The following is a 26,265-nucleotide window of genomic DNA, read 5'->3' on the forward strand; positions in this document are numbered from 1 at the left end:
GTGGGGATTTGCTCACACAGAGAGTATGGCTGGTAGGGGAAAACCAGATCATTTAGCTTCCACAACCTTCCAAGAAATCAGACAAAAAAAATCCTTGGGAGAGACAGGAATTGTAAATGAGGCGCTTTTATCTCCTAAAAAAATGGCAGAAAGAGGCATTTCCCGCCTGTGAAATTTTACCAGCAAATTCTATGCCTAAGAGTGATGTTTGAAAGGAAGTGTTGCTACATGGCAATTCAACACATTTTTAATAATAAATTGTGGTGAAGACAGAACTAGTTAATATCCTTTGAATGAAACAGGAGCTTTTTGTGGCAAGGAACCATTTATTTTGGATTATATCATAAAAGGCTTTTGACTGCAGTGAAAAGTCTGGGGAATGGGATTTTCCTTCAGAAGTCAAAGTTTATTTTCTGTTACAGCCCATGTGGGCAGCAAATTCCTCTGTCTTCCCTTTCTTTGTTATTCTCTGTTCTTTTCACTGCGGAACGTTGAAGTTTCCTTTTTCAATATTGATATTTAACACTGCCCTAATTGGAGAGGGCTGACAACATCCATCCCTGTGCTCTGTCAGTGCCAGTGGGAAGAGGTTAAGGAGCCCCTTGGAAACGTGCTCTTCTCCCCCACCTCAGGAACTGGGTTTTAGACCTTCACAGGGAAGCATTTAATGTGTTTTCATTGAGTCAGGGTTTCTTTTTCCTGTTGCACTTGGGTTCTCGGGGTTGGTTGGGCTGGTCCAGGCCCTGCAGGAGCAGTCGGGGTCGGTGCTGGGGCACGGGAGGTTCAAGAGATGCTGCAGCCAAGTGCTGGCACTACAACCAGAAAATCAGGGAATCACTAGGGCTGGAAAAGCTCTCCAAGCTCATTGAATCCAGACATTAACCCAGCACTTCCAAGCCCACCACTAACCCCTGTCCCCACATCTTTTGAGCCCTTCAGGGGTGGTGATCCCTGGGCAGCCTCTTCCAATGCCTGACCACCCTTTTGGTGAAGAAATTCCTCCTCATTTCTAATCTAAACCTCCCCAGGCACAACTTGAAGCTGTTTCCTCTCATCCTGAGATGGAACTGCTGCCTTAAGCAGTGCCCCTGCAAGGAAGGCTTTGTAAAGGTGGCACCTTCTTCAGCACCAGTCGGTTCAGTATTTACTGTGGGCCATTTTTTAATTTTTTTTTCCTAAAAGAAAGTAGTTTTAAGCTTCTGCTTAATGTCACAGATACCCTGGAAGTTTTGCTTATCAAAACTGGGTTCTGGAGATGTCTCTCAGCATCACTCCAAACCAGGCTTGTTTTTCCCCCCCCTCAATTATTCTTAAAACTTGGCTTTTGAGTCATGGCCTTGTGGATGTCTCCATGTGCCAGTTTTGCAGGGAGAGCTCTTAAGTGAGCTTTAGCTCGAAGGCTCAGGGACCAGCAAGGCTCAAGGGGCTGTTCACACAGAAAATTCATGGTTTTTTGGGTGCTGGGGAGCAGATGTACGATCCCATCTGCTGAGCCACCAGCAAACCCCTCTGCAGAAGGAGCCACGTTTAGACTTGGTGCTGTGTGTGGTGGTTCACTGGGGCTTTCCTTCCTGCAAATCCCAAGGGATTGCAGTACAAACTCTCTGCACTGATGGTTTGAGCCTCGGGATGGAGCCCTGGGCTGTTATCTGTTATTTTGGTGTCTGTGGCACCTGTGTGGGTGCCTGGTACCTGCCATGGGTGGCTTTTGTGTTCCAGTCCCTGAGCTGGGGACTGCTTTATTGAACCACCTGCTTTTCTCAGATTTGCAGTCTCCCTAAAGCTCAGTTTCTCTGTCAGAAGGGGCTGAAATGAGCCCGTGGCTTTGCACTTGCCACAAACGACCAGCTGATAAACACATGCGGTGGTTTAGTCCAGGAAACAAAGCTAAAAATAGTAATGATTTGTAAGAACACCGTGGAAAATACCAGTTTTCTGGTGGATGGAACAGGTACCATCCAATTTTGTGTGCTATTAAGCTGCCCCCACATTTGGAGCTCCTGTGTAGATGATTTTAAGGCAGTGTCACCTCCCCAAGCCAACGTCTGCTCTGGCAAACTGGGGGATTTTATTTTGACAGCGAGACACTTGCTTGGCAGTTCCTATTGAACAGAACTGATCTCGAGGCTTCCAATCATTCTTTCCCTTTAAAAAAAATGCCTTTTAAGTGTATTTGTGTTTGGGGAGAAAGTCAGTCATGTGTGAGCTGGACAGTTGAATTCTGGAGCTGGGGATTGGGGTGAAGGGGGATCTGGTTCCTGCATCCCACTGCAGCCTGCTGGGCTGGTTCTGCTCCTTATTTCTGGTTTCAAAGCATGCCATGATCAGGATTGCTGGTGCTTCCTGCAAACCACTTGGAGACATTGGCCCTAGAGGCTTGGAGAGACGAGTGCTGTGCATTTTGGAACAAAAGGAGCTCAGAAGTTTGTCCTGATGCAGTTAAAAGCCATGAAATCGCCTGATTTCAGCCTAGGATTCATTAAATAACCATCAATTCAGCACATTCCCCCCTCAGCACCTTTGGGTGCTGCAGGTGCAAGTCCTTGCCATGGCAATTCCCATTTTCCATCCCTCCCCCTGGTGCCATCATGAAATCCATGTCTTACTCAAGCTACTGTTGTTGCTTTCTGTTTTCTTGAAAAGAAAACCCCAAAGAATGTTAAATTCTGCCTGTGCCTTGGCAGCTCGAGCACGCGGACAGATTGCGCTTCGAAAAAATGGCAGAATTTCAAAATATTGTGTTCTGTGAAGAAGAGACAAGGAAAATAAACTCCCCAAAGTGCAGATTTTATTTCCCCAGGAGGAAGGGCTTTTAATGTTTATTTAGGTTTGGCGTTTTGCTCCCTGGTTCTGCTGACACCACTCGTGAACCATGATAAAATTCAGCCTGTCCTGGGTCCAGTTCAAATCAGCTTCATTTCCAGTAGATTCATTTTCTCCCTCCCAGAGCAGGTTCCTGAGGCTCAGGGACAGCACGTGGGCTGGTGCAAGCGAAGCCATGAAGGATAAAATGGAAAAAAAGGGAATAACAGAGCAAATTTGTGCCTGTTTCTTGCTTGGTTTTGGTTGTGCCAGTGTGGCTGCAGCAGAGTGAAGGGCTGGGATTTGTCAGGAGGCAGCTGCTGAGTGTTAATAGGGACAGTTCAGCCCTAAAAGAAGCAGTTCCTCCATAGGAAATTTGGTGGGTTTTGGTGTCTTCTTTTCCACGTGCAAAATCAGTTTGAAGATGCTTTTCCTGTGCCTGTCTCGTTTCCTTGAGGATGCAGACAGGAGGCACAGAGGATCTCTGGGATGGCAGCTTGGAGAATGCCAGAGGATCAGGGATTTTGTTTGACTGCACTGCCAGACCTGTGTTTTTGAGATTGCTTTTTTTTTTTTTTTTTTTTTTGGATAATGTGCCAAAAAATCCAGAGCAGCTCTCCCCATTTAACATCCCCCGGGTCTGGGGTGCACTTGGCACAGCTTGGGCAGGAGAGGGGATCTGGAGCATCCAGCACAGCAGGGCTTGCTCCTCACTTTTGCCTTCTGGGTGCAGCTGGAAGGCAAAACTGGAAGGAAAAGGTCGAAGAGCAGCTCTGCTCACTGTAGGAATTCCTCCACTGGTTTTTAGAATCGTTTTTGCTTCCTTACTTTTACTTTTTGGGAAAACTCAGTTCTTTGTGCTCTCCGTGACCTTGCTGCTTTTGTTTTGCTTTTCCTGTGTGAGCTTTGGAGCTCCTGGAAGCAGAGAATTGGCTTTTATTTTTTTTTTTTTTCAGTTTTTCTTCCCTATGTGCATTCCCAGCTCTGTTGATTTCTGATCCCAGCAGTGAGTGTGTACAGGGCTTTCTAATAAATGCTGTTCCCACGAGGTGTCAGCTGGGTTCTTGCAGCCTGCCCCATCCTGGAATGACTTTGTCAAAAGGAGGGAGCACAGTCCCAGCTTTTGGAGCAGACAAGGAAAAGAAATAACAAAAAAAAACCATCAAAAAGTCACTTAAAAAAAAAACAAAACACCAAAAAACCAACCAAAACTCCAAACCCAAACAATGACAACAACAACAAATCTTTAGAAATACCCCAAAAAACAAAACAAAAGAAACCCCACAGCAACAACAAATCAACCCAAACCCCAAAACCCTAAAAAAATTGCTAATCTGAATTAATTGACTCATAAAGGTAATTTTCCATTCTGGTGCCTGCCCTTTGTTCCAGCACCCCCCTGGCCCTGGGATGCACAGGCATCTATTGATGTGTCAAAAGAAAAAACAAATTGAGACGTGTATAGGTGAAATTTGAGAGAGAGAGTTGGGAACAGCGAATAAAACTCATACTTAAAATAAGGAGTTATTTATATAAATTGTTAGATTAAAAATGCTGAATGCCTAAATTAGATGCTTGTGCCTTTTTTTGGGGGGGGTGGACCAAGGATTTTATTACCCAGCCAAGCAGCCAGATATTTACCTTGGGGTTTGGTGACATGACTGATGTTTCCAGGTTATTTTCTCCATGAATTCGAGCCCCCGTGCTGAAATGGGCCTGGATCTGTGCAGTTATAAAAAGGTTCTTGTGTTCCTCTGCTCTGCCTGGCTCTGGTGGTTGCTGGTTTGGAGCCCCTTTCCAGGAGAGCTGCAGCTGAGCTGCCTCAGATCTTGAGCTGCATCCAGCTCAGAAAAGCTTGGCTGGTCAGTGTGAATAGAAACAAATGGCTTTGAAGCCTTCAAACTTGAATTCTGCTTTATTTTTGCTGGGTTTGCATAACTTTTAATGACTTCAGGACACGAAACGTGTAGTTGAACAGAGTCAGAATCTGCCACTTTCAGATGCAATTTTAAGAAGATGTTTCATCCTGTCAGGGTTTGAAGTTATGTGTTTGGAATGGTTTTAAATCTGAGAAATGTTTGAAGGGATCCTACGTGGGTAGGAGGAGAAATACCTTTCCCTTTGCATGTTCCTATGGCCTGCCTTTGCCAGAGCTCTTGCCTGCTTTCTGGACCAAGTTGGCAGCCAGAGCTTGCAGGTTTAAATGAAACCTTGCTGAACAAAGGCACTTTATGTTTGAACTCTGTGCCCTGAGTCTGCCCCACCAGTCTGGCTGGGCATTTCTTTTAAATAAGGTCAACGAATATAGACAAGCTGTGTTGTGCAAATTTACCCCAAACAAATCACAACAACAGCAACAAGAACAACAACAAAAAAAAGCACCCTTCTTTAACTCTGCCTCTTGTTTTGCAGGCAAGAAGAGAAACCCTGGGCTGAAAATTCCTAAAGAAGCATTTGAGCAACCACAGACAAGCTCCACGTAAGTCTGCAATCACTGAGGCAGAATGAAAAGCAAACCACGAAGCTCAGCTGCCTTCCAGCCTTGGCTGGTGCCTGGCAGTGTCCAAGGCCAGGCTGGATGTGGCTCTGAGCCCCCTGGGATAGTGGAAGGGGTCCCTGCCCATGCCAGGAGTGGAATTAAAATTGTCTTTAAGGTCCCTTCCAACCCAAACCATTCTGGGATTCTGTGATAATTTCACAACCCTTGCATTTCCCAGGGGTCTCAGCCCATCACCTTCCACCCAGCTGTGTCTCACGTGCTGCTTAATGATGCAGGGAAAGAGAAAGACCAGAATGGGCCCCCAGTTTCCACTGGTGTGACACTTTGGCCACCAGTTTGAGTAACAGGCATTTATTTGGTCAAGGCATAAAAACTTGTCCCCTTTCCCTGGCTACTGAGCCTTGCAAAAGGAATCCCTCTGTTTTAAAGCCCTTTGTGCAACTCCAGCCTGCTTGGCTTTCTTTGCCTCTGTGAGCATTGAGTGTTTTTAGCCTGTTAGCCTGTGCTGTGTGACTGAGGTGATGATTTATAGCAGGTTTAGTATTCCTGCCTATTTAATCCATTTTTCATACAGGCTGGCAGAGATTGGGTGAGTCCCTCTGGGTCCCTGCAGGGACAGGCTGGCTGTGAGAAATGCCAATTCCAGTCACTTTTTTCCTGAGCTCTTTTTTGGGTGACTTTATGGATCTGTTGATCCTGCAAAGCTCAGGGCTGCAGGGGCTGCTGGCCTGAAGGTGTGAGGGGATGGCTTGGGGATTGGATTTACTCACTGAGGGAAAATTGATCTTTTTAGGGAACATTTCAAACTTTTTCCCTTTTTCTTTCGTGCAGGCCACCCAGAGATCTGGACTCCAAAGCCTGCATCTCTATTGGTGAGGAGGTAAGACTGAGAGAGCTCTGACTGGGATTGCTTCACTTCACCCCCCAAAAAAGGGCAGATAATTAAATACCAGCTATTACAAATAATGCAGCCAATTTTACCCGAAACAGAAAGCAGTTCCTGGAGGAATAAAAGCTGAGAAGATCCAACCCCTGGAGCTGATGAGCTCTGGGGGTTTGTGAGCCACATCCAGCCATAAATATCGAGGTGTTTGTGCTCCTGCAGCCAGGGCTGTGTGAGTGGGACCCCAGGGTTGGCTCCATGGCCAGCTGGAGCTGCTGGTTGGCACTGCCCTGCTGAACGTGCCCCCAGCACTCACCCTTTGCCTTCCATGACACGTGGGCTCCCTTCATATTTTCCACCATGGAAATTCCTTCCTTGCTGCACTAAGGTGCAGCTAATCCCCTGGAAATAATCATTATAAAGCAAGGGGGTTGCTAACAGTTGTTTTACTCTGCTCTGCAGTTCCTTTGCTGGTTTAAAGCCTTCACCCAGAATATGCTGACATTAAAGGTCAGCTGAACTCAGGGTAGATGTTCCTGCCCTGAAAGCAAATCCTTCTGACAGCATGGAAACCAGTCTACCTGGATGGAAAAAAAAATAGATTCAAAAGGGAAAAGAGTAGGGTTTGATTGACATCAGGAGGAAATTCTTCCCTGTGTGGGTGGGCAGGCCCTGGCACAGGGTGCCCAGAGCAGCTGTGGCTGCCCCTGCATCCCTGGAATGTGCAAGGCCGTGTTGGACACTGGGGCTTGGAGCAGCCTGGGACAGTGGGAGGTGTCCCTGCCGTGGCAGGAGAATGAAATTAGATGATCTTTAAGGTCCCTCCCACACAAACCGTTCCGTGATGCCAGCTCGGAGGGCTCTGTGATCCTGTGATCCGTGATTCCATGGCACTGGGGTGTGGGTGGCTGTCGGGCAGAGCATCCCATGGAAGGAGTGGTCCTGCTGTGCCTGCCCTGCTCAGGATGCTCCTTCCACAGCCTGGGCAGGGAGGATGGAGCAGGTGGCACCAGCGTGGTCCCTTCCACCCTTCGCCATGACTTTGTGACAGGGCCCCAGGGGCCAGGTCCCGTCAGAGCTCTGTGATGGCTGTGGTGGTGCTGGGCAGGGGCTGCAGGGGGGAGGCCGTGCCAGGCAGGGCTGTGCTCCGGGGGCACGGCACAGGACAAACCCCCAGGGGCCGCTGACGGCTTCTGTCCCCCAGAACTTTGAGGTGAAGGCCGATGACCTGGAGCCCATCTCCGAGCTGGGACGAGGTGCGTACGGGGTGGTGGAGAAGATGCGGCACATGCCCAGCGGGCAGATCATGGCAGTGAAGGTACAGTGAGCCTCGGGGTCCTGTCCTGGCTGGGGTGCTGGGCACACGTGGAATCCCCCTCGTTCTTTTCCCGAGGTCTGCTTTCCTCGTGAAATCTTCTTTGCGCACGGGTCCCGAGGGACATTTGGGTTATTTAACCAAGAAAATCGGGGTGTTTTAAAAGTGGGATGCTCCAGCATTGTAGGGCATCAGTCACGTTGTTCACCTTTATCCACAATATTCCTGTTTGCCTAGGGTTCAGTATGCCATCATTTTTTATGCCGCTGTTCAATATACCATCACTTTTTATGCCACTTTCCCTCCTCTCCCTTTAAACTTTGCTGCTCGTTTGAGGAGAACACGCACATATTTATATTTATGCACACTCCACACACGTAAAAATTTTTTTCCCTCCTGTAGCTCCTCAGATTCACTTCATAATTATAAAGAAGAATAAATCTAATTGCACAAGACACTCTTCTTCATCTGGGACTTTTTCAGTCTGCTTGGAACAGGAAGTTTTTGTTGGGATTTTCACATTTTGCCGGCCGCAGTGGGATCTTGACTTATGGCAGGCCTGTAGATGCTATCAGGCAAAGTTTTCGTAACAGCAGCTTAGACTCATAAATTTGGAGATTAGGGAAATGGTCATGGGAAAATTTGTAGTTTGGGAAGGACCAGTTTTTGGCTGAATTTTGACTGAAATTTGGCTGAATTTTAGCTTCCTTTCAGAGTAAAAGATCTGGGAGCTCTGAGCAAGCTCTTGGCTCCTCAGTTATGGGTAGACTTTGCTGTGGGTGCTGGCTGGGCCAGGTCCCAGGCCCTCTGGGCTCTGCATTTGGTCTTTTTGTTTGCTTTGGTGTTCACCAAACTGCCAAAGACCTCCCTGAGGGCGATGGAAGATCTCAGCTGGGCATGGCAGGAGCATTCAGGCTCTCTGTGATGCTGAGCACTTCAGTTCTGTATGTACTGACCTCGAGGTGCTTTGGCCAAGGAGCCTGGAAGATGTGTGTGAGCTGTGTCTGCCCTGTTGGGGTGTTTAGCAGCCAAGGGTCTCCAGGTATTTCACATCGAGGATATCTCCTCCTGGGAGACTGGGAAATGCCCCTTTTCCACAGCCATGGGGAGCCCATGGGCTCTGGTGCAGGGCTGGAGCCCTTTCTTGTGCCCAGAACCTGCTGATGTAACACAAGTCCTCTGGATCCAAAAGTCCCAGCTTTCCACCTGCCTGGAATTTGATTTCCTGCTCCTTTTTGGTGCCTGTAGAGAGGCTGACCTAGGACAGAGGCTGGGCAGAGTTGAAGGAATAAAGCAGGGATTTATTAAATCCTTCCAAGGATTCACCTCGGGCAGTGCAAGAGCCCGGCCGTGGCTCCACCCAAGATGAGTCCGGAGTTCTCACACTTGGATCAGTTTGGGTCCATCCCCATCCTGGGGTTCGTTGTCCAAGCCCAGCTCCAGGCTCTGCAGTCCCCTCCTCCCAGATTCTCTCCTCAATTCTCTGCTCTTTGCACTTTTTGGGCTGAAGCTGCAGCGCTGTCCTCGGTTGTGGGGCTGGAAAAGGATTGTTTTGTGTGCCTGAGCTGGGAGCAGAACTTGGAACACTCGCTGTGGAGTTCAGAGTTGTGTCCCAGTGCAGGGCACAGTCTGCAAAATAGGAAAGCTCAAACTTAAGGCAGCATTTCTCCTCTCCCAAGCCACTTTTTTCTTCTGGCTGTTGGATCAAGAGTGGTGTTTGAAGGCAAGAGCAAAAGCAGCAGTAGTGAGGAGACCCCTGGGTGCTCCTGCCGTGGGTGCTGGGCTGGGGATGTGCCTGTGACAAAGGTGGTGACAAAGGGGTGGCACCAGGGGTGCTGGAAGGGTGCAGGTGTGGTGCCAAGGCCCTGGGGCAGCCCCCCCCCCCCGACCTGCTGTGTCTTGCAGCGGATCCGAGCCACGGTGAACAGCCAGGAGCAGAAGAGGCTGCTGATGGACCTGGATATCTCCATGAGGACTGTGGATTGTCCCTTCACTGTCACCTTTTACGGGGCACTCTTCCGAGAGGTGAGGCTTTGTGGGACTGAATTCCCATTCCTGCACTTCCTCCAAGTGGCAGGGGTTTAATTTCCACCTGGACATGGAGATTTGCTTAGTCCTGGCCTAAGGATGTGCCACTCACTGTGGCTGTGAGTGTGGGACAGCCACCAGCTCACAGCCTGCTCCCAGAGTGTTAAAATTGCCCTGGCTTGGTTTCATCCATGTGGAAGGCTCTGAAAAGCAGGATTTATTGAAGAGCTTTAAGCACAGCTCTGCAGAGCTGAACATTTCCTGGCTGAGCATTGGGAGCCTCAGTTCCTGATAATTTTCTGGGCTCCTAAATCACCGTGGCTCTGCTTTGGGAAAAGTACACCCTAAATGGTAGGGAATGTGAACAGCACTGAATCCCAGAGCAGGGAAAAGAAAGCCCAGGACAGCTTTGCTGAATGGGTTTTAAAAACCTGGGAAGGGCCAAACAGGGAAGGGAAGGGAAGGGAAGGGAAGGGAAGGGAAGGGAAGGGAAGGGAAGGGAAGGGAAGGGAAGGGAAGGGAAGGGAAGGGAAGGGAAGGGAAGGGAAGGGAAGGGAAGGGAAGGGAAGGGAAGGGAAGGGAAGGGAAGGGAAGGGAAGGGAAGGGAAGGGAAGGGAAGGGAAGGGAAGGGAAGGGAAGGGAAGGGAAGGGAAGGGAAGGGAAGGGAAGGGAAGGGGGAAGAGAGATGCTTTGTTCCAATATCTGGGTACCTGCTTGCTTTACTCTCCAGGGAGATGTGTGGATTTGCATGGAGCTGATGGATACCTCACTGGACAAATTCTACAAACATGTCATTGACAAAGGCCTGACGATTCCTGAGGACATCCTGGGGAAAATCGCAGTCTCTGTGAGTAGCACAGGGTGAGGAGGGCAGGGAAAGGGGTTTCTCCTCTAAGCCAAGTCCTACCTGACCCAAGCTCCCTGCTGTATGTGCACCAGGAAGAGGCTGGTCCATGTCCAGCCCGTGTGGCCATTCCCACAGCTGGGCTGAGGTGATGTTATTTAGAGGCCATGAATGTGCCCATCCATCCATCCACATGATGGGGAGGTGGCCCAGTGTGAGATGTGGGGAGGCTCCTGCAGCTCCTTTCCTTTCCCATCAGGGCCCTGGAGCCCCCAGGAAGATCCCTGGGTACCCACCAACACCTCAGGCTGCTGGCAGGGTGCAGGACTTGTGGGGGATGTGGTTTTCCTGCCCTCCAGGCAGGTCTGGGGGTGAAGCCAGCTATCATTTCCTCCTCCTCGTGGTGCTGCCAGCTTTGATGGGCTCTGGGTTTGTCGTTTCAGATTGTAAAAGCACTAGAACATCTCCACAGTAAGCTCTCCGTGATCCACCGAGGTGAGTGCCAGGCACACACTGCCCTGCTCTCAGCATGGCAAGGGCCCCCAAAATACCCGAGAGAAAGTGAGCCTTTGACAGCAGAAATAGTCCCCAGCACCTCATGATTTGTAGCAAAACCCAGGCAGAGGAGATGGCTGATGTTTGCTCCTTAAAATCTGCCACTAGTCCCTGAAGAGGGGGAGAAAGGGCTGGCAGGGGAAGGGCTGTTTCCCTGGGGTTGCTTCCCCCTGAACCCATGGTCTGCTTCATCTCCTGGGCGAAATTCAGCCAGGCTCTTCCCCCTGACCTTGGAAAGTTTGGGAGCAGGCTTTGCCCAGGTTTGTCCCCAGCTCCATGGCTCTGTGCTGATGTGCAGGGAGAGGGATCTCGCTGCCAGCCTCATCCTCCTGCACTGCTCCAGCCACCCTCACCCCTTCCAGGACCTTCCCTGAGCATCAGTGCAGCAGAGCAGTCTGACACCTAAACCAGCCTCAAATGAAATCACAAATCCTTTCCTTAAACTCTTGTGACATTTTCCCCTCTGGAGCATCTCAAAACTGCTCTGAACACACTCAGAGACAAATTTGCAGTTGCTGCTTGACACCTTTATTTTTAAAGGGTCATTTTCAGTTTGTCATGAGGAGGAAAGAGCCCTCCCTGGAGTGTGTGAGTGCCTGGGAAGCAGCAGAGTTGAGCTGGAGCAGGCAGTGGCACTGGCTGTACTCTTCCTTTGGCTGGGGGTTGAGTTTCTGTGTCACTTGCAGGAGGTGGAAAGCCCTTCTTGGCCGCTGGGTTTCTGTGTGTACCTGTTTGATTTCCACTGAAAATTGTCTTACTTCAGTGTAGTAACAGATGGGTGAGGATTTTGGATACCTGAGGCTTTTGATGGCAGAATGCTGATTAGGGAACAGATGTTAACAAGCTGTAAACCCTCCGTTCTAATACGAGCAGGACTCAAACACAGCTTCTGGCACCCTTCAGAGAGTGTTCCAGCTCTTCTGTTGAATTCTTTATCATGTGGAGACAGAGGATCTTCAGGAAGTGACCTGTTATTTCTGGGTGGCAGCAGGGAAAGGATTGCTCCCTTTGGAGCATCCCAGGGAGAGCAGGGTCAGCTGTGCTGAAATTCCTTTTGGGATTAACCCCACAGAACAATTGCCTGCTCTGCAGGAGAACACCTCTGTGCTCTCCTGGGTGTCATTCCTGGCATCTCTGGGTGCTTTAATCTCCTGTTCTCCTGGGTGTTGTAGCTGCCCTCACGAGCCTGATGAACACACCAGGGATTTGTAAAGCCATGATAGGAAGAGATAAATCTGGCTGTAGCAGATAAATGAGACTCTGGCCTGATTCCAGTGGGGTATGGAGCTACCACTCTCCTGCTGCTGCTCATGCTGCAGTTGGGCTTTGTATCTGTAGTGGTTTTGGTTCGTTAATTTGAGATTTTTCAGTACTATAATGTACCAATTTATGTGGTGAATTTTAGTGTTGGCTAAATTGCTAGTGTACTTATTAGAATTATTTGTTCATTTTTTTGCTGTGAGATAGGATTAGGAAGAAGGCAAAGTAGGCTTGAACTTTAAAGGGTGTAAAGGAAACCCTTATTAACAGAGCTAAAAAGAGCAATAAGAATTATAATAAAGCTTTTAGAACACTTTTCCTCTTTCCTAGATCCTTTTTTCTTTTTCACTGATAAGGAGTGGAAACAATTTAGTCAGTTTATTACTTTTAGAACAGTCTTTCTTTAGTTGACTTAGGGAGAGGAGTTTCTTCTGTTATGCTGTGGAGACTTTTTTTTTATAAGAAAATAATTCTTTTGTGGCTTTTAATTTCTACAAATAGCAGCCACTTGGAAATATGCAATTGTGAAGTCCATCTCTTTCATTAGCTTATTAGCATGTAATAAAGATGGACCTAGGGATGGACATGAAGCATGCCCATCTCTTGCATTAGTTTATTAGCATTCTTGTTTTTAAAGCCAGCCAACAGTTAGTTTTGTTAGGCACAAAGGAAGCTGTTAGCAGCTCCTCTAAGAACATGACTTCCTTGGCTAGACTCATTCCCTCCTCACCAAAACTCAATTAATACAAAACCAACACAGTATCCTTAAAATCAGAGGCTGTGTCTGAACCTTTGATCCTTGTCTCAGTTTACTGCTCTTTCCTTCCCCTGCAGCTCTTTCACCCTTTCCTGCCCCACATCCTTCCCCCATGGGTTTTTCCTTTTGCTGGCATGATCTCAGACCCACGGGGCCTTGGCAGAGCTTTGCAGAAATCCCATGGGATCATCCCCAGCCCTGCAGAGCTTCTCCCTGTCCGCTCCCTGTGACCACTCCCTGGGCTGTGGGATGTGATGGGTGTCAGGAAAATGGAAGCACAAACAGCAGAGGTTTATGTCCAGAAAGGAGACAGAGGAGTCTTTTTACTTTATTTGAATAAAGGGAGAGGTCGTGGAGCATTCCCCTGGGATCTCTCAAATTTTTGAGGCCACAGTCTCTCTTTTTATCCTATTTTCCCAGCCACATTTCCCTCTCCTTTTCCCCATGGGCTGAGGTACTTGAGAGGCACAGACTTCCAGGAACACCTGATACCTGAGATTCCCCTCTGATGTATAACCCTTCCTTTTAATTTTTAATTCTTATGGAATTCATGGTTTTCCCCCATTGCTTCTTTCATCTTTCAATATCCAATTTCATTTATCAGCAAACCTGCTGTTAGTTTGTAAAGGCAAATATCTTTTTCTTCCCATTCATCAATCAGTGGAATCCATCCCATTGTTTCGTTAATCTCTCAGTGCTGCTTTTATCTACCAGCAGACCCACAGCTTGTTTGTAAAGACAAATCCCTCATTCCTCTCATGGGGATGTGCAGAGTTGCTTCCTGCTGGTCTAGATCAGAGAGGGCAGGGTGTGAGTGAGGGGCACTGGCAGGACACAGGACAGGCCCTCGGGGCTGTCAATTGAACGCACCCAGCGAGATTTTGGCACTCCTGGAGCTCCGCTGGGCTCCTTGGCTGCCCTCTGCTGATAGGACCCTCTGTGGCTGCTTGTGGCTTGGCCCAGCCGCCCACAAGTGACAGTGACTGTGGTCTGTGTTCCTTCTTGCAGATGTAAAGCCCTCTAACGTGTTGATCAATACGCAGGGGCAGGTGAAAATGTGCGATTTTGGGATTAGCGGTTACCTCGTTGACTCTGTTGCTAAAACCATGGATGCAGGATGCAAACCCTACATGGCTGTAAGTTGAGAAGCTGCGTGGGGAGCAGCCAAAGGAACATGAGCCCTGGGGGAAGGATCAGCCCCCGGCATCTGTCCTGGGCATTCATTTGGGAAGGTGCAGCCCTGAAGTTAAGGGACACAATCCCCTTGGGAGGGGAGGCAGGTCTCATGGCTCAGATCACATCTTCCTGCTGCCTTCTCTCCTGCCTGTGACCTTGGGGAGGGCTCTGGAGTTGTTTCCCCCTTTGCCTGTTTGCCATTTGCCCCCCTTGGGGACAGCAGTGCTTAGCGTGGGGAGGAAAAACAGCCCCCAGGGATTGGGTGCCTTGGGCTGCTCCTGGGAGCTGCTGTGCAGGGTTCACCCTTAGTGGAGCACTTGAACAGGGTGAAAACAGTCCTGGAGAACTGAGGCTTGCCAGCTTTGTGCCAGCTGTGCCAGGTCAGCTCCACCAGCCCAGCCCCTGGTGCAGGTGCCCCGTTTCACTGCCTGCCCTTACTGGTGAGGATGGGGAGCCAGCTGGGGCCAGCACAGCCAGGAGAACGAGGTGGTGGTGTGGGCTAAGGGGTGCTGGGCTGCCACCCTGAGAGACCCACCCTGGCTCTGGGCAGGGCTCTGGGCAGGGCTCTGGGCCGTCCCTGCTCCTCAGCCACCTTTGTCTCTGTTGGCAGCCTGAGAGAATTAACCCGGAGCTGAACCAGAAGGGATACAGCGTCAAATCCGACATCTGGAGCCTGGGGATCACCATGGTACGGTCACCTGGGGGCTGCCAGGGGCCAGGAGGGCTCCGTGTGGCTCACGGATTCATTTCCCTCCCCACAGTGATACTGGTGGCGCGGGGTGGGAGCGGGGAGAGCTCAGCAGTGTGCCCCAGGGTTGGGGGGAAGGAGGATGGAGCCGCTGGGATGTGGAGGCAGCGGCTGCCGGGAGATGGCAGCATGGGCTAAGGCACGGGAGATGGAGCAGCTTGGACTCCCCGCACAAAACTCCTCGCAGCACTCGGCAATCTTCCCCCTTTGGGAGAGCGGGGACGGGGGTGGCTCCCACGCAGTGTTTTGGGGAATCCATCTGCTCCCGAAGTGGTTTCCCAGCGCAGTTCCCCCGTGCAAGGTTTTAATCCCAGCCTTTCCCGGGAGATGTGTGACGTGGGGGACAGGGCACTGCACCTGGAGCTGCCCGGGTCTGCTCCAGCCTCTCCTGTTTGCCGGGGGAGGATAAGCAATGTGTTGTGGCCAGCTGGGGTGAGGAAATCATAGGATCCCAGAATGGTTTGGGTTGGAAGGAGCCTAACAGAACATCTCATTACACCCCACCTTCCACTGTCCCAGGGTGCATCCAAGCCCCAGTGTCCATCCTGGCCTGTGACACTGCCAGGGATCCAGGGGCAGCCACAGCTGCTCTGGGCACCCCGTGCCTCAGCACCCTCACAGGGGAGAGTTCCTTCCTAATATCTAACCTATATCTGTCCCCTTTTAGTTCAAAACCAACCCGCCTTGTTTTATCAGTGTTTGCCCATGTAAAAACTCACTCTCCCTCCTTCCTGGAAACTCTCCTTAGGTACTACAAGGGACTCTGAGATCCCTTTGCAATGCTCCCGTCTCCAGGCTGAGCAGCCCCATGTGTGTGGAGCCCACACAAACACACCCCTGGGTGGGCACACAGCGGTCCCAAACCCGTGGGGTGGGCGGGCTGGGGGTGTCCAGCCCCAGTCCTGAGGCACGGGCTCTGTCCCCAGATCGAGCTGGCCATCCTGCGCTTTCCCTACGACTCCTGGGGGACGCCCTTCCAGCAGCTCAAGCAGGTGGTGGAGGAGCCATCGCCGCAGCTCCCAGCAGAGAAATTCTCAGCGGAGTTCGTCGATTTTACCTCGCAATGGTAACAAGTCCCCTCTTGTCCTGTCTCCGCAGGCAGCCCTCAGCCCCCAGTTTTGGGCAGAACGTTCCCTGTGTGCCCTGGCTGAGCGCTGTGCCTGGCACCCTGCAGGCACACAGCAGTGCTGGTGGCAGCTGTGGGTCTGTCAGAGGAGCAGGCTGGGCTGCTTTGAGGGCACACACAGGGTTTAGGGGGCTGCTCGCCCTGCTTGTCCCCATGCCAGCAGCACAGGGGTGCTGTGAGCAGGTGCAGCCAGGCAGCTCGTGTCCCTGAGCCTGGGAATGGAATGGCTGCATCTTCTCTTGGGGGACATGGCTCTGAAGGTAGATTTTACCCCATGGTGGCTCCCTCTGGCCAGTGTCTTTCCCTCTCCCGGGGCCTGGGGGCTGGAAGCAGCAGGAGCATTTGGCTGTGCTGTAGGAAAAGGGCTGGAGCAGAGGCAGCCCCTGAGCTCAGCCTGCCCTTTGGCAGGAGCTCCCTCCTGCAGCAGGGCTGGATTTTCCAGTGCCACCCACCTGCCTGCCAAGTTGGCAGGTGGCCACTGGCTCTGCCTGCTGGCCACAAAGGACAGCAAATCCACAAAGAGAGAAATGTGAGACTGTTCCCAAGCTGCCAGCACTCTCCCGTGACCCAGGAAGGGGATTATCAGCTGCTCCTGCCTGGGCACTCTCAGTACCCATGTTTAGATTCTTCAGAGTCTTGTTGAAACATGTTTTCATGTTCCCCTGGCCCAGCTGCTCGGCTCCTGGCCCATGCTGGGGAATACCTGCCATGCCCACTGGGTTTGGGAGAGGTGGGAGCTGCCTTGGAAAAACCCTCTCACAAGATGCCCGCCGTTCTTGCAAGGCCCACACGGAGGTTTTGGAGCAGCTGCTGTTGCTGCAAACAGTGCTGCTGGCTCTGCTGTGTCCCAGCTGCCTGCTTGTGCCAGGCAGGCTGTTCCTCTGGGAGGGATTTGCTCTTCCAAGCCCTGTGTCTTGCAGCTCAGGCTGTGGCTGCTTTAGGAGTTACATCCACAGCCAGTTTGAGGAGCACGTGGTGATTCCTGCCTTTGCAAATCCTGTCCTGCAGGGTCACCGAAGGTCCCTCGCTGCCAGCAGAGTGGCATGGTCTTGGAATGGTGAACTTTGCACCAGTTTTGTGCAAAGGACTTGGAATGGTGAATTTTGCGCGCCAGTTTTGTGTTACTGGGGTCTGGGAATTCCTTCTGACACCAAACCAGGCCACAGCCACTCTGTATTGAGCCTGACTTAGGACTGTGTTTATCCATCTGCTGCCTGGGGCAGTGAAGTCTGATCACCTATAGGCACTGCAGGAAGATTCCTGGGATATCTGACTCAGGATCAGATCCCAATATAACTCTTCATTCCTGAAAATTTACATTGATTTCAGTAACTTGCCACCAGATTTCCTGCTATTAGTAACCTGGGGATGAATTAGTTTTGTAGAAGGTCTAAATTAAGAGAATGACACCAAATCTGGACACAGCTAACCTTCAAATTCACCTTGTCATCTTGTCTGGGGCTGCTCCTGAGCTGGGAGGATGTGACACATCCCATACCTTCAGGCCAGTTATACTGGCACGTATGGAGCCTGTGTTCCTCTGTTCATTCACAACATGACACTGAACACGAGCCCTCTACACACAGCAAGCAGGAAATATCTATTCAGTGTGTGTCCTCTGCTTCCTCTGGGCCCCAGCAAATCCCAGCAGAGGTTCTCACTTTTGTTTTGCTCAGTGTGACACCTTTTCCCAGCCACCGCCGCGTACGTGTGTGAAGATCTTTTCAAGTTGCTCCAAGTGTCTTTCCCCTAAATACACTGCCAGGAAGTGAGTAGAGATTACGTCCTGTCTTTTAAAAGCTATTTTCTGCTGGAGGGAAACCAAAATAACTTCCAGCTACAACCCTCCAGGGCCATCTGTTGTAGGAGAGGAGAAAAAAAGGATGTCCCATGGAAGCGTCCCCGCTGATAACAGCACGGTGATAAACAAACAGTTGTACACGTGCTCTGGAGCCACTCAGTCACTGCTCCCAGGCACAGCTTGGATGCTCAATCCACTCCCTGAGTCACTGAGAGCACTCAAACTCCCAGTTGTACCTGGCCCCCAGCAAGAGGCAGGGTTTTAAGTGGTGTTTTTGGTGGCTCCAGATCTCTTGGTGCACCTTGAGCTCCTGCTCCAGCACTGTTTGCTGTCGCTGTCCTCAAAGCCCAAATTGTTTTCTCAGCTTGGATGAGTAGCTGAGGTTACTCTGCAGAGTCTTTAAACCTTACTTTTGTCATGGTATAATCTTATGGCCTTTTATTTAAACTGCAGGCAAAATGTAAATTCTGATTTTTTGTTTGTTTTTTTTTTCCCCCCGATTAAAGCTTGAAGAAGAATTCCAAAGAACGGCCAACATACCCAGAGCTTATGGTGAGTGTGGCTGCATCAAGCAGTGTCTTCAGAGCTGAAATGGGTCACACTGAGGTGCTGAAGGCAGAGATTCCAACAGTGATGGTGTTTTGGGGTGCTTTGCATCTCTTTTTTTTTCCACACCACATGGGAGAATTGTGACACTTCAGAGTCCTGGGAGGGTGGCTGCAAATCAGAGATGCTCTTTGAAATCTCAGCCAGGTGTTTTTCCAGTCAGATCAAGGGAGAAAATACATGTTGAAGCAGGTAATGGACAAGAATGAGGCTGTGAAGAATCAGTTAGTGAGGTTCAAATCCTCCTCTGGGGTTTGTGAGATCAATTCAAACACCTCAGTGTGCCACAGATTCTCCACAAGAGCTGCAGGAGCTCAGTGGCCAACTGGGCTTTGCTGCCCTGGTGCCTTGGAGAAGAAGATTTTTGGACAGAGCAATTCCTGGGTGTTGGGGACAGCCACTAATAATTCCAGTTATTGAATTTCATCTGCTGCCTAGGGTCTGTTTACTGGAAGGGATAACTGAGGAATAGCTAGGGAGGAAAATGCCAGTAAAGGTTGGTGACAGGGGAAGTGCAGGGCACTGCTCTGTGCCCAGCCAGAGCTCTGGGCTGCCTCTGGCAAGAACAGATTTTTCTGCTTGGGCTCTACAGCTTCGTGGCCCCTCTCTCTCTCCTGACTTTCTGATATTGCTCCTGGTGCTGCTAAAAGCAGTCAAAAAGCAGCAGAGCTCGGGAAGCTGGTGTTTCACTCCTGCACACATTTAATCCTTTTTTACTCTCACACGATTTACAGCTTTCTTAAGGTAGGAAGGTGGTGTTAGTTATTTCTGAAAATCTTGACTCTGCATCCCCACCCCTGTCCAGTCTCAGTGTTGAGATCACCTGGATTAAGGGTGGAAACTGCTGCAGAATTTCTTTAGGCTCTGGTATTCCCTACCCCACAATTTTTGGGATATACATTCTGCCACCAGGGGCTCAGACCCATCACCACCTTACACCTTTTGCTCACAGGTGAGAAGGTGCCAGGTTTTAGGTGATTTTTACCTGCAAGTCATGCTGGAAATCCATGACCCTGAGTTGTAAGCAGTGAATAATTCCCATGACATTTGGTGCTGGGCCCTTTAGTGCAATTAGATTATAAATAGATTTGATTGACACAGTTTGCCCCTAGACTGGTTTCAAACAAAGGGAGGCCTGAGATTTATGGCTTTTTTAAAAAACTTTTTTTTTTGGGGGGCGGGGTATATTATTGAATAAATCCATCTGTATATTTTAAGCAAATTTCTGAACTTTGCCAAATGGCCTTTTATCAGAAAAGGTTCAGTGAAGCAGCTCCATCTGCTGCAGCATTAATACCCATTGGCAAGGGAGTGCATTTCTATTGAATTAGGTTCTTGGATCACCCCTGCAGAGTATCTCAATGCTGTGGTATTTTATGGCTGACTTGGATGTTGTGAGGTCCTGTGGTTGAGCGTTGCTGTTTTGTTGGGGTTTTTTCCTCTCTCTTATGACATTAACTTGTGGTGCTGGATTGGACTTGTCATTTAGACCAAGACTGCTCCCTTGCTTTCCTGTGGAATTGAGGTTTCTCATGGAAAATATGACTCTGTGCTATCTTGAACATCAGGAAAGCTGATAGGGGTGCTTAATTTCATTTAAAAACCCACTTCTCCAGGTGAAGTGGAGCGTGAGACTGCTGCAGGAGCAGTGGTCTGCACATCCTGCCTGGCACGGGGCTCTGTGCCAGCTCAGGCCTTGCAGAGGGCTTGGCTTCCCTGGGGCACAGGGCTGGAGGGCATTGCTGCCACCCCTGGCACATTTTTGGGTACTTGCAGGCTGTGGTGGCTGTGCTTTGGGTGTCACTTCAGTGGGATGTGAAAGCAGGGACAGTAACGGGACACCGGGGTCACCTCAGAGTTATCCAGGACACTTCAATTGCTGTGACTGTCTGACCTGGGGAGACCTTCAGTTTTGCCTGGATCTTTGCCTCAACCCATTCCAGCCCTGTTTCCCACATAATTGTGCTTCCTCTTCCTTACTGGTGTGCCTTTGGATCGCTTCCCAGACGCTCAGAGCTGCCTTGTCTTATTCCCTGGGTGACTTTCCACTCGAGACCACCTTGAAAAATCTCTTTTCTCTGCTCTTCTTCTCCCTCCACTTGGCCACTGCCGTTAAAGATCCTTGAAACAGCCATTGCTCAGAGATTGAGGTGAGGGGCAGCTTGGAAGAACCCTGGAAACCCCAAATTGTCTTTAAAAATCTGACTTGAAGTGAGGGGGTTGGAAATCAAACCCTTGTTTGAATCAAACCCTTTGTGCAGAGCAGAGATCACTGTGAGCCCTGCAGGGCCCTGGCTGCCTTTTGGTTCTCTCTGACACCCTCCATACAAATAAATCCGATTATCTGCCAGAACAGTGGGTGCCAAACAGGTTTTGGGGGTTTTCAGGTGGGATCTCAGTTTGGCATGTTGCTGAACCAACCAAACTGAATTGCTGGTCCTGGTGGAGAGGAGCTTTTGTTGCTGTCTGGGGGTTTGGTTGTGTTTTTTTCTTCTTGCCTGTGTTTTTCCCCTGGTGCTGAAATGTCAGCAGGGTTTTCTGGCAGGGTTTTCTGTCTCCCCATGTCGGTCAGGATGAAGTGGTTAAACACACAAGTAGGGATGGTTTTCCAGTTGGGATGGCTTTCCTGTGTGGTGAAGGAGCCACTCCTGCTGCGAGGAGGGGCAGTTCAGGGAAGAAATGAGACTCGGGAGTCACCAGAGGGTAAATACACAGATAAAGCTGAGGGAAAACACTGCAGCCAGCAAGGCTTTCCCTGCTCCAGCTGGAGCGTGTGGGATGGGTGTCCATGGTCTGGGGGTGTTCTGGGGCAGATGGAGAGGGTTTTCTGAGCCTTCCCCTTGCCTCCAGAGCTGCCCAGCTCAGCCCTCCCAGCCAGGACAGGGTTTAGGGGGAATCCAGGAGGGCACCACAGTTTCGTGGAGCAGCCCCGACTTCCCTCAGCTGTAAAAACCCAATATTCTGATGCTAAGGAGGAAACGTCCTTCACTGTCTAGAGGATTGTCTGAAAAGCTTTTTGCTCAGTGTGGTGAATAATAAACTTAGCTGTTTTTTCTCTCTTTGCTTTCCCAGCAACATCCTTTCTTCACCCTGCACGAATCCAAAGAGACAGACGTCGCCTCTTTTGTCAAGCTCATCCTGGGAGACTGAAAGCAGGACTTGTAAAAGAATTGCCCTTCTGTGGACTGGTGGGTGCAGGGGAGGGGCGCGTGGCAGGACTTGTCACGGAAGCACCAACAGAAAGTCGCCGTGTTTTGTTTTGTTTTGTTTTTACTCTGAGAAACCCCCTCCTCGCCCGAGTTTTTTTAAAGGGTTCTTTGGTATCCATAGTGACATAGAACGAGCTGGTTAGTGGAATGAATTTTAATAAGGTTGGTAACCTTAAAACAAAAGCAAAGCAACAAAAAAAAAATCTTTTTTGAAAGAGTGATTTACATATTTAATGACAGTCGAAGTTCCTCTTCCTAACTTGCTCCTCATCCCCCTTCCCTTCCCTTGAACCAGAATTTGCTTTGTCATGGTAATAGGTGCTATGGTAGTCATGAAGTTGTATGTAGATTTATATTTTGTCCCTTCCATTATTTTAATATTTATGTTAAGTGCTTGATGGAATAGATTTCTGTTTTATATGAGGATGAGTGCGTGGTGATGATGATGATGATGGTGATGATGCAAAATGAGGCCACAGCAAGCAGCACTTGCAGGGCTTTGCTGGGGGAAGGGTGTCTAGGAGAGGAGAGAGGAGGAGTGTCTCTGTTGTGGAATATATTTAATGTGCATCATTAAAGGAATTGATAAGCAAGACTTGCAGCTCAGCTGCTCGAGCTGGGTCAGGGAGGAAGGCCCTGGTGTCCCCTGTGGTCACCTCTTGTCTGGACACCTCACCCCAAGTGCAGCCTCCAGCTGGGCCAGCCCTGTCCCACCACCCTGCTCTGCTGGAGAAGGTGGGCTGGAAGCTCTGGGAATTGCTGGGACAAAAGGCCCAGAGGGAAGGAAGGAGGTTGTCAGAGAAGTCGCACGAGGAAGAGGAGGCTGCCCTGGCCAGTGCCCTCCTGCCCAGCAGCGTTGCAGTGCCCGAGGCTCCCTTGGGCTGGGGATGAGCTGCTTTGGGCTCTAGGGGAGTTCCTCTCTCCTTCTCGGGATGAGACAGGGCCACAGCGTGACACACCCGTGACAAATGGGATGGTTTAGTGTTGCTTTCCAGGGCTGGTGGCACTGCATTGGCAGCAATCCCTCCCTGCTTGCCCACAGAGCGTGGGGGTGCCAGCGCTCCCAGGAGCCCGTGCTGCCATGTGGACTGGGCTGTGTCCAGCCCCAGATGGATGCTGCAGGCAGCCAGGAGCTCTGCCAGGGGCTGCAGGTGGGAGCTGCAGCCTGGGAAACCACGCAGGGACACCACAGCCCACCCTGACCAGGAGCTCCTTGCTGCTGGCCGGGTCCAGGGGCAGGAGAAGGGGGCTGGCGAGGTGGGAGAGGAGCTGGAGATGCTGCTGAGCTCCAGTCCATGGGGGCTCTGGCTCCACATGAATGCTGGTTTGAGCCACCCCTGCCCAGCTGCCTGGCCTGGCCTGGCCATGAGCTCCTCTGCCTTTGCCCGTGGCTCCTTCCCCCAGCCCTGGAACAGGGCCTGCCTGTGCACTCTGGGGAGGCTGCACAAGTGCCCTGCACGGCTTCCATCCCCACCCCTCGCTTGGGCACAGCCCCTTGGAGCCAGGTCTGATCAGAAACACACCCTGCTCTGCAGTGCTGAACCTGTGCAGATGTCACTGCACCTGTGCAGGATGTCACAACCTGTGCAGGATGTCTCTGAACCTGTGCAGATGTCATTGAACCCTGCTCTGCAGTGCTGAACCTGTGCAGATGTCACTGCACCTGTGCAGGATGTCACAACCTGTGCAGGATGTCTCTGAACCTGTGCAGGATGTCACAACCTGTGCAGATGTCACTGCACCTGTGCAGGATGTCACTGCACCTGTGCAGATGTCACTGAACCCTGCTCTGCAGTGCTGAACCTGTGCAGATGTCACTGCACCTGTGCAGGATGTCACAACCTGTGCAGGATGTCTCTGAACCTGTGCAGATGTCATTGAACCCTGCTCTGCAGTGCTGAACCTGTGCAGGATGTCACAACCTGTGCAGGATGTCACTGCACCTGTGCAGATATCACTGCACCTGTGCAGATGTCACTGAACCCTGCTCTGCCAGGTTAGCAGTTCCAGACTCTGCTGGTGCAGGTTGGAGCAGTCTGAGTGGATTTTGGGAAGCGATTCCTGGAAGGGCTGATGGGGATGGCAGTGTTCAGAGCAGGGCTCTGGGGTGCTGGGGTCATGCCAACACTTCAAAGAGGTGCACAAAGACACCACCAGTGCCTGGGCTGCCACTGTCACTGCCACTGTCACTGCCACTGTCACTGTCACTGTCACCACAGGGGTGGCTGTGAGCTGGGATGGTGCAGCCCTGCCCTGGGGCTGGCAGTGCCAGAGATAGGGGAGCATTTCTCGGGGTTTATCAATCCCTCAGCTGCAGAGCAGGGGGCTCACAGAGGGCTTGCAGGAATCAGGGTGCAATTCATGGCTCGTGCAGGCTTTGGAGAGGAGGTTCCCCTTGTTCAGCCCTGTCCCAGGAGCCTGCCCAGCCCTCGGGAAGGGATCAGCTCCAAATCCTGCTCCGTGCCGAGGGGAACCTTTCAGGTTACATTTTGTGGTGGATGAAACACGAGGATGTTTTACTTCACAATGTAATTTTAAGAGGCCTCGCATGGCTCATGATCTGCCCTCTCATATTCCATGGTGTGTGTGTGTGTGTTTTCTCTCTCTCACTTTCTCAGAGTCACAGAGCTGTTTTGATTGATTGTCCTCAGCTGCAGCTGAAAGTCCAGCCAGCCAGTTTATAGACTCGGTTCCAGCATCAATTCTCACTTTGAAAAACATGACATTTAAAACCACCCTTTGGTTTTCCTACATATGGATCTGATGCTTTTGTTAAAGATTGTTTTTGCTGCTTTTCCCCTGCAATATAAGTCTCATTTGGACACCGCATCTCCTTGACCTCAGAGCACCTTCATTTCAGTGCCATTGTAATTGACAGGTTGAATTTATGAGACGCTGTCAAAGCTCAGTATTAATAGCAGATATTAATGTCACCAGCGTTTTCCAATAGAGAATTAATGGCAGTGTTGTCTGCAGCTAGTAACCCTCTAAAAGGATTCCTCTGTGCCTCCACACAGGGCTTGCTTTTATGCTTTCTGCTCTAATCCCTTTGTCTAAATGGCATTACAATAGGGCACGCAACAAATCACTTCCCTTCCCTGCTCCTTCTCCATGACTTTGTTCCTTTTAAAGTCGTTTGTGTCAGCCCAGAGTAAGTGTGGAGCTGTCTGAGCACGAGGATGAAAAGTGCTGTGAGAGATGCCCAGTGCTGAGGGGCTCTGGGGCTGTCCCTGCATCCCTCATGGACACAAAGCTTGGCCTGACCCAGGAATTTCTTAGAGAGAAGCCTCAGCTTGGTGGCTTCAGCTCAGGGAGGAGAGCCAGGGACTCCTGTGTGCCTCAAAGCCCTGCTGGGCTGCAGGAGGAGAGTCAGGCTCTTCTCTCTGCTGTTTAATTGTAACCTCTGTGAAGTTGAGGAGCCTTTGGTTGCTGTTCACATCTTTGCTTGGCCAGAACATGAGCACGAGGACAGACACAGGCTCTGGGACATGAAACCTTTCCTGACAGCCTGGCCCCCTGAATAACCCAGGTGTTGAGACTTAGTGATGTTCTTCATAAAGGTTTTGTGTGTTCACACAGCACAGGGCTTGGGATTTTTAGAGAAGCGGGTCTCAAATGCCATAAACTTGAAAGAACCCCAAAGCCAGGGAGCAGAGAGAGAGAGAGAGAGAGAGCAAAGCTGCTGGGAGCTCAGCACTGAGCTGTGAGCTGGACCAAAGATGGCTTTGCAGGGCAGGGAGGGCCTCTCCAGTCTGCCCCAGCTTGTCAGGAGGCACAGCCCATCCCCAGGGATCCCCAGGTGTGATGTCCATCCTCTGCTTCCCCCCACCACCCACCTCCTGGTGCTCCTGCCATCCCCAGGATGCTGGAGGCCTTGCCCTTGCTGGAGCTCTGAAGTGGCACTGGCAGGAAAGATGTGTTCTGGGTCCCTGAGAGCCCTTTGGACCCTTAAATCTGAAAGAGGAGTTGGGGGGCATTTTCTGGTTACTGTTATTAAACACCAGGTTCATGCTGCTGCACTGGGTGCAATGCCCATCTTCGCTGGAGTTCTTCCAGGTGCACAAACCTTGACACAGGTATCTCTGTACTGTACTTCTGTGTTTTTCCCTGACTTTTTGTTGGGTTTACTGGTGACAAAGAGGCAACTCTGACTTGTTGAAGAGGTGAAACTTCATTTCTGGAGGCAGGTGTGTGATGCAGGAGGCAGTTGGTAGGTCCCTACTTGGAAAAATCTTTAAAAAATTCTCAGTTCATCTCCCTGTTGTTGAGCAGATGCTGTTGCACCTTGTCCTGGTGGGAAGGAGCTGCCAGGGGCTGAGGGCAGAGCCCTGCAGGCACAGCCTCAGCTGGGATTTCTCCATGCTTGCTGCCAGCCAGGTGTGTACCTGCACATTTCCCTTCTTCCCTACACATTCTGGAAGAGGAAATCCTGCTTGTTCAGCACAGCATTGCTTCAGTGGCTGGTCTGGTGTAGGTTCCCACCAGCTCCCATGTTTAAGAAATCTTTCTTATTCAAAACAACCCCAAACTCCTCTCTCAGAAAAGCCAGCCAAGATGCTCCTGCTTTTTTTCCCCCCCTTCCATCTTGTTCCTGTTAGAGGAACTCTGGGAGCCTTTCTTGGTGCTTTCACTCTTTCACATGCCAAAGATCCCTC

At 50.6% G+C, this 26,265-nt stretch overlaps 1 protein-coding gene across 1 annotated transcript; it reads left to right on the plus strand.

Annotated features, from left to right (window-relative positions):
- The first annotated feature begins 5,219 nt into the window (after positions 1 to 5,219).
- Positions 5,220 to 21,551, plus strand: MAP2K6 (mitogen-activated protein kinase kinase 6). The gene is made up of 11 exons (XM_062506171.1): positions 5,220 to 5,281; positions 6,134 to 6,182; positions 7,390 to 7,503; positions 9,406 to 9,525; positions 10,259 to 10,375; positions 10,816 to 10,867; positions 13,953 to 14,080; positions 14,731 to 14,808; positions 15,795 to 15,934; positions 18,302 to 18,347; positions 21,474 to 21,551. The coding sequence occupies exons 3-11, from the start codon at positions 7,465 to 7,467 to the stop codon at positions 21,549 to 21,551; spliced, it is 798 nt and encodes a 265-aa protein (XP_062362155.1). The 5' UTR covers positions 5,220 to 5,281; positions 6,134 to 6,182; positions 7,390 to 7,464.
- Positions 21,552 to 26,265: the final 4,714 nt, after the last annotated feature.

Source organism: Cinclus cinclus, chromosome 20, assembly GCF_963662255.1.
Source record: "Cinclus cinclus chromosome 20, bCinCin1.1, whole genome shotgun sequence".
NCBI classification, from domain to species: domain Eukaryota; kingdom Metazoa; phylum Chordata; class Aves; order Passeriformes; family Cinclidae; genus Cinclus; species Cinclus cinclus.

Excerpts from the sequence above, each read along its gene's own strand:
- MAP2K6 (XM_062506171.1), top strand. The coding sequence starts at position 7,465 with ATGCGGCACATGCCCAGCGGGCAGATCATGGCAGTGAAG. Across the intron at positions 7,504-9,405 it reads GGCAGATCATGGCAGTGAAG|CGGATCCGAGCCACGGTGAA; the intron begins GTACAGTGAGCC and ends TGTGTCTTGCAG. Across the intron at positions 9,526-10,258 it reads ACGGGGCACTCTTCCGAGAG|GGAGATGTGTGGATTTGCAT; the intron begins GTGAGGCTTTGT and ends TTTACTCTCCAG.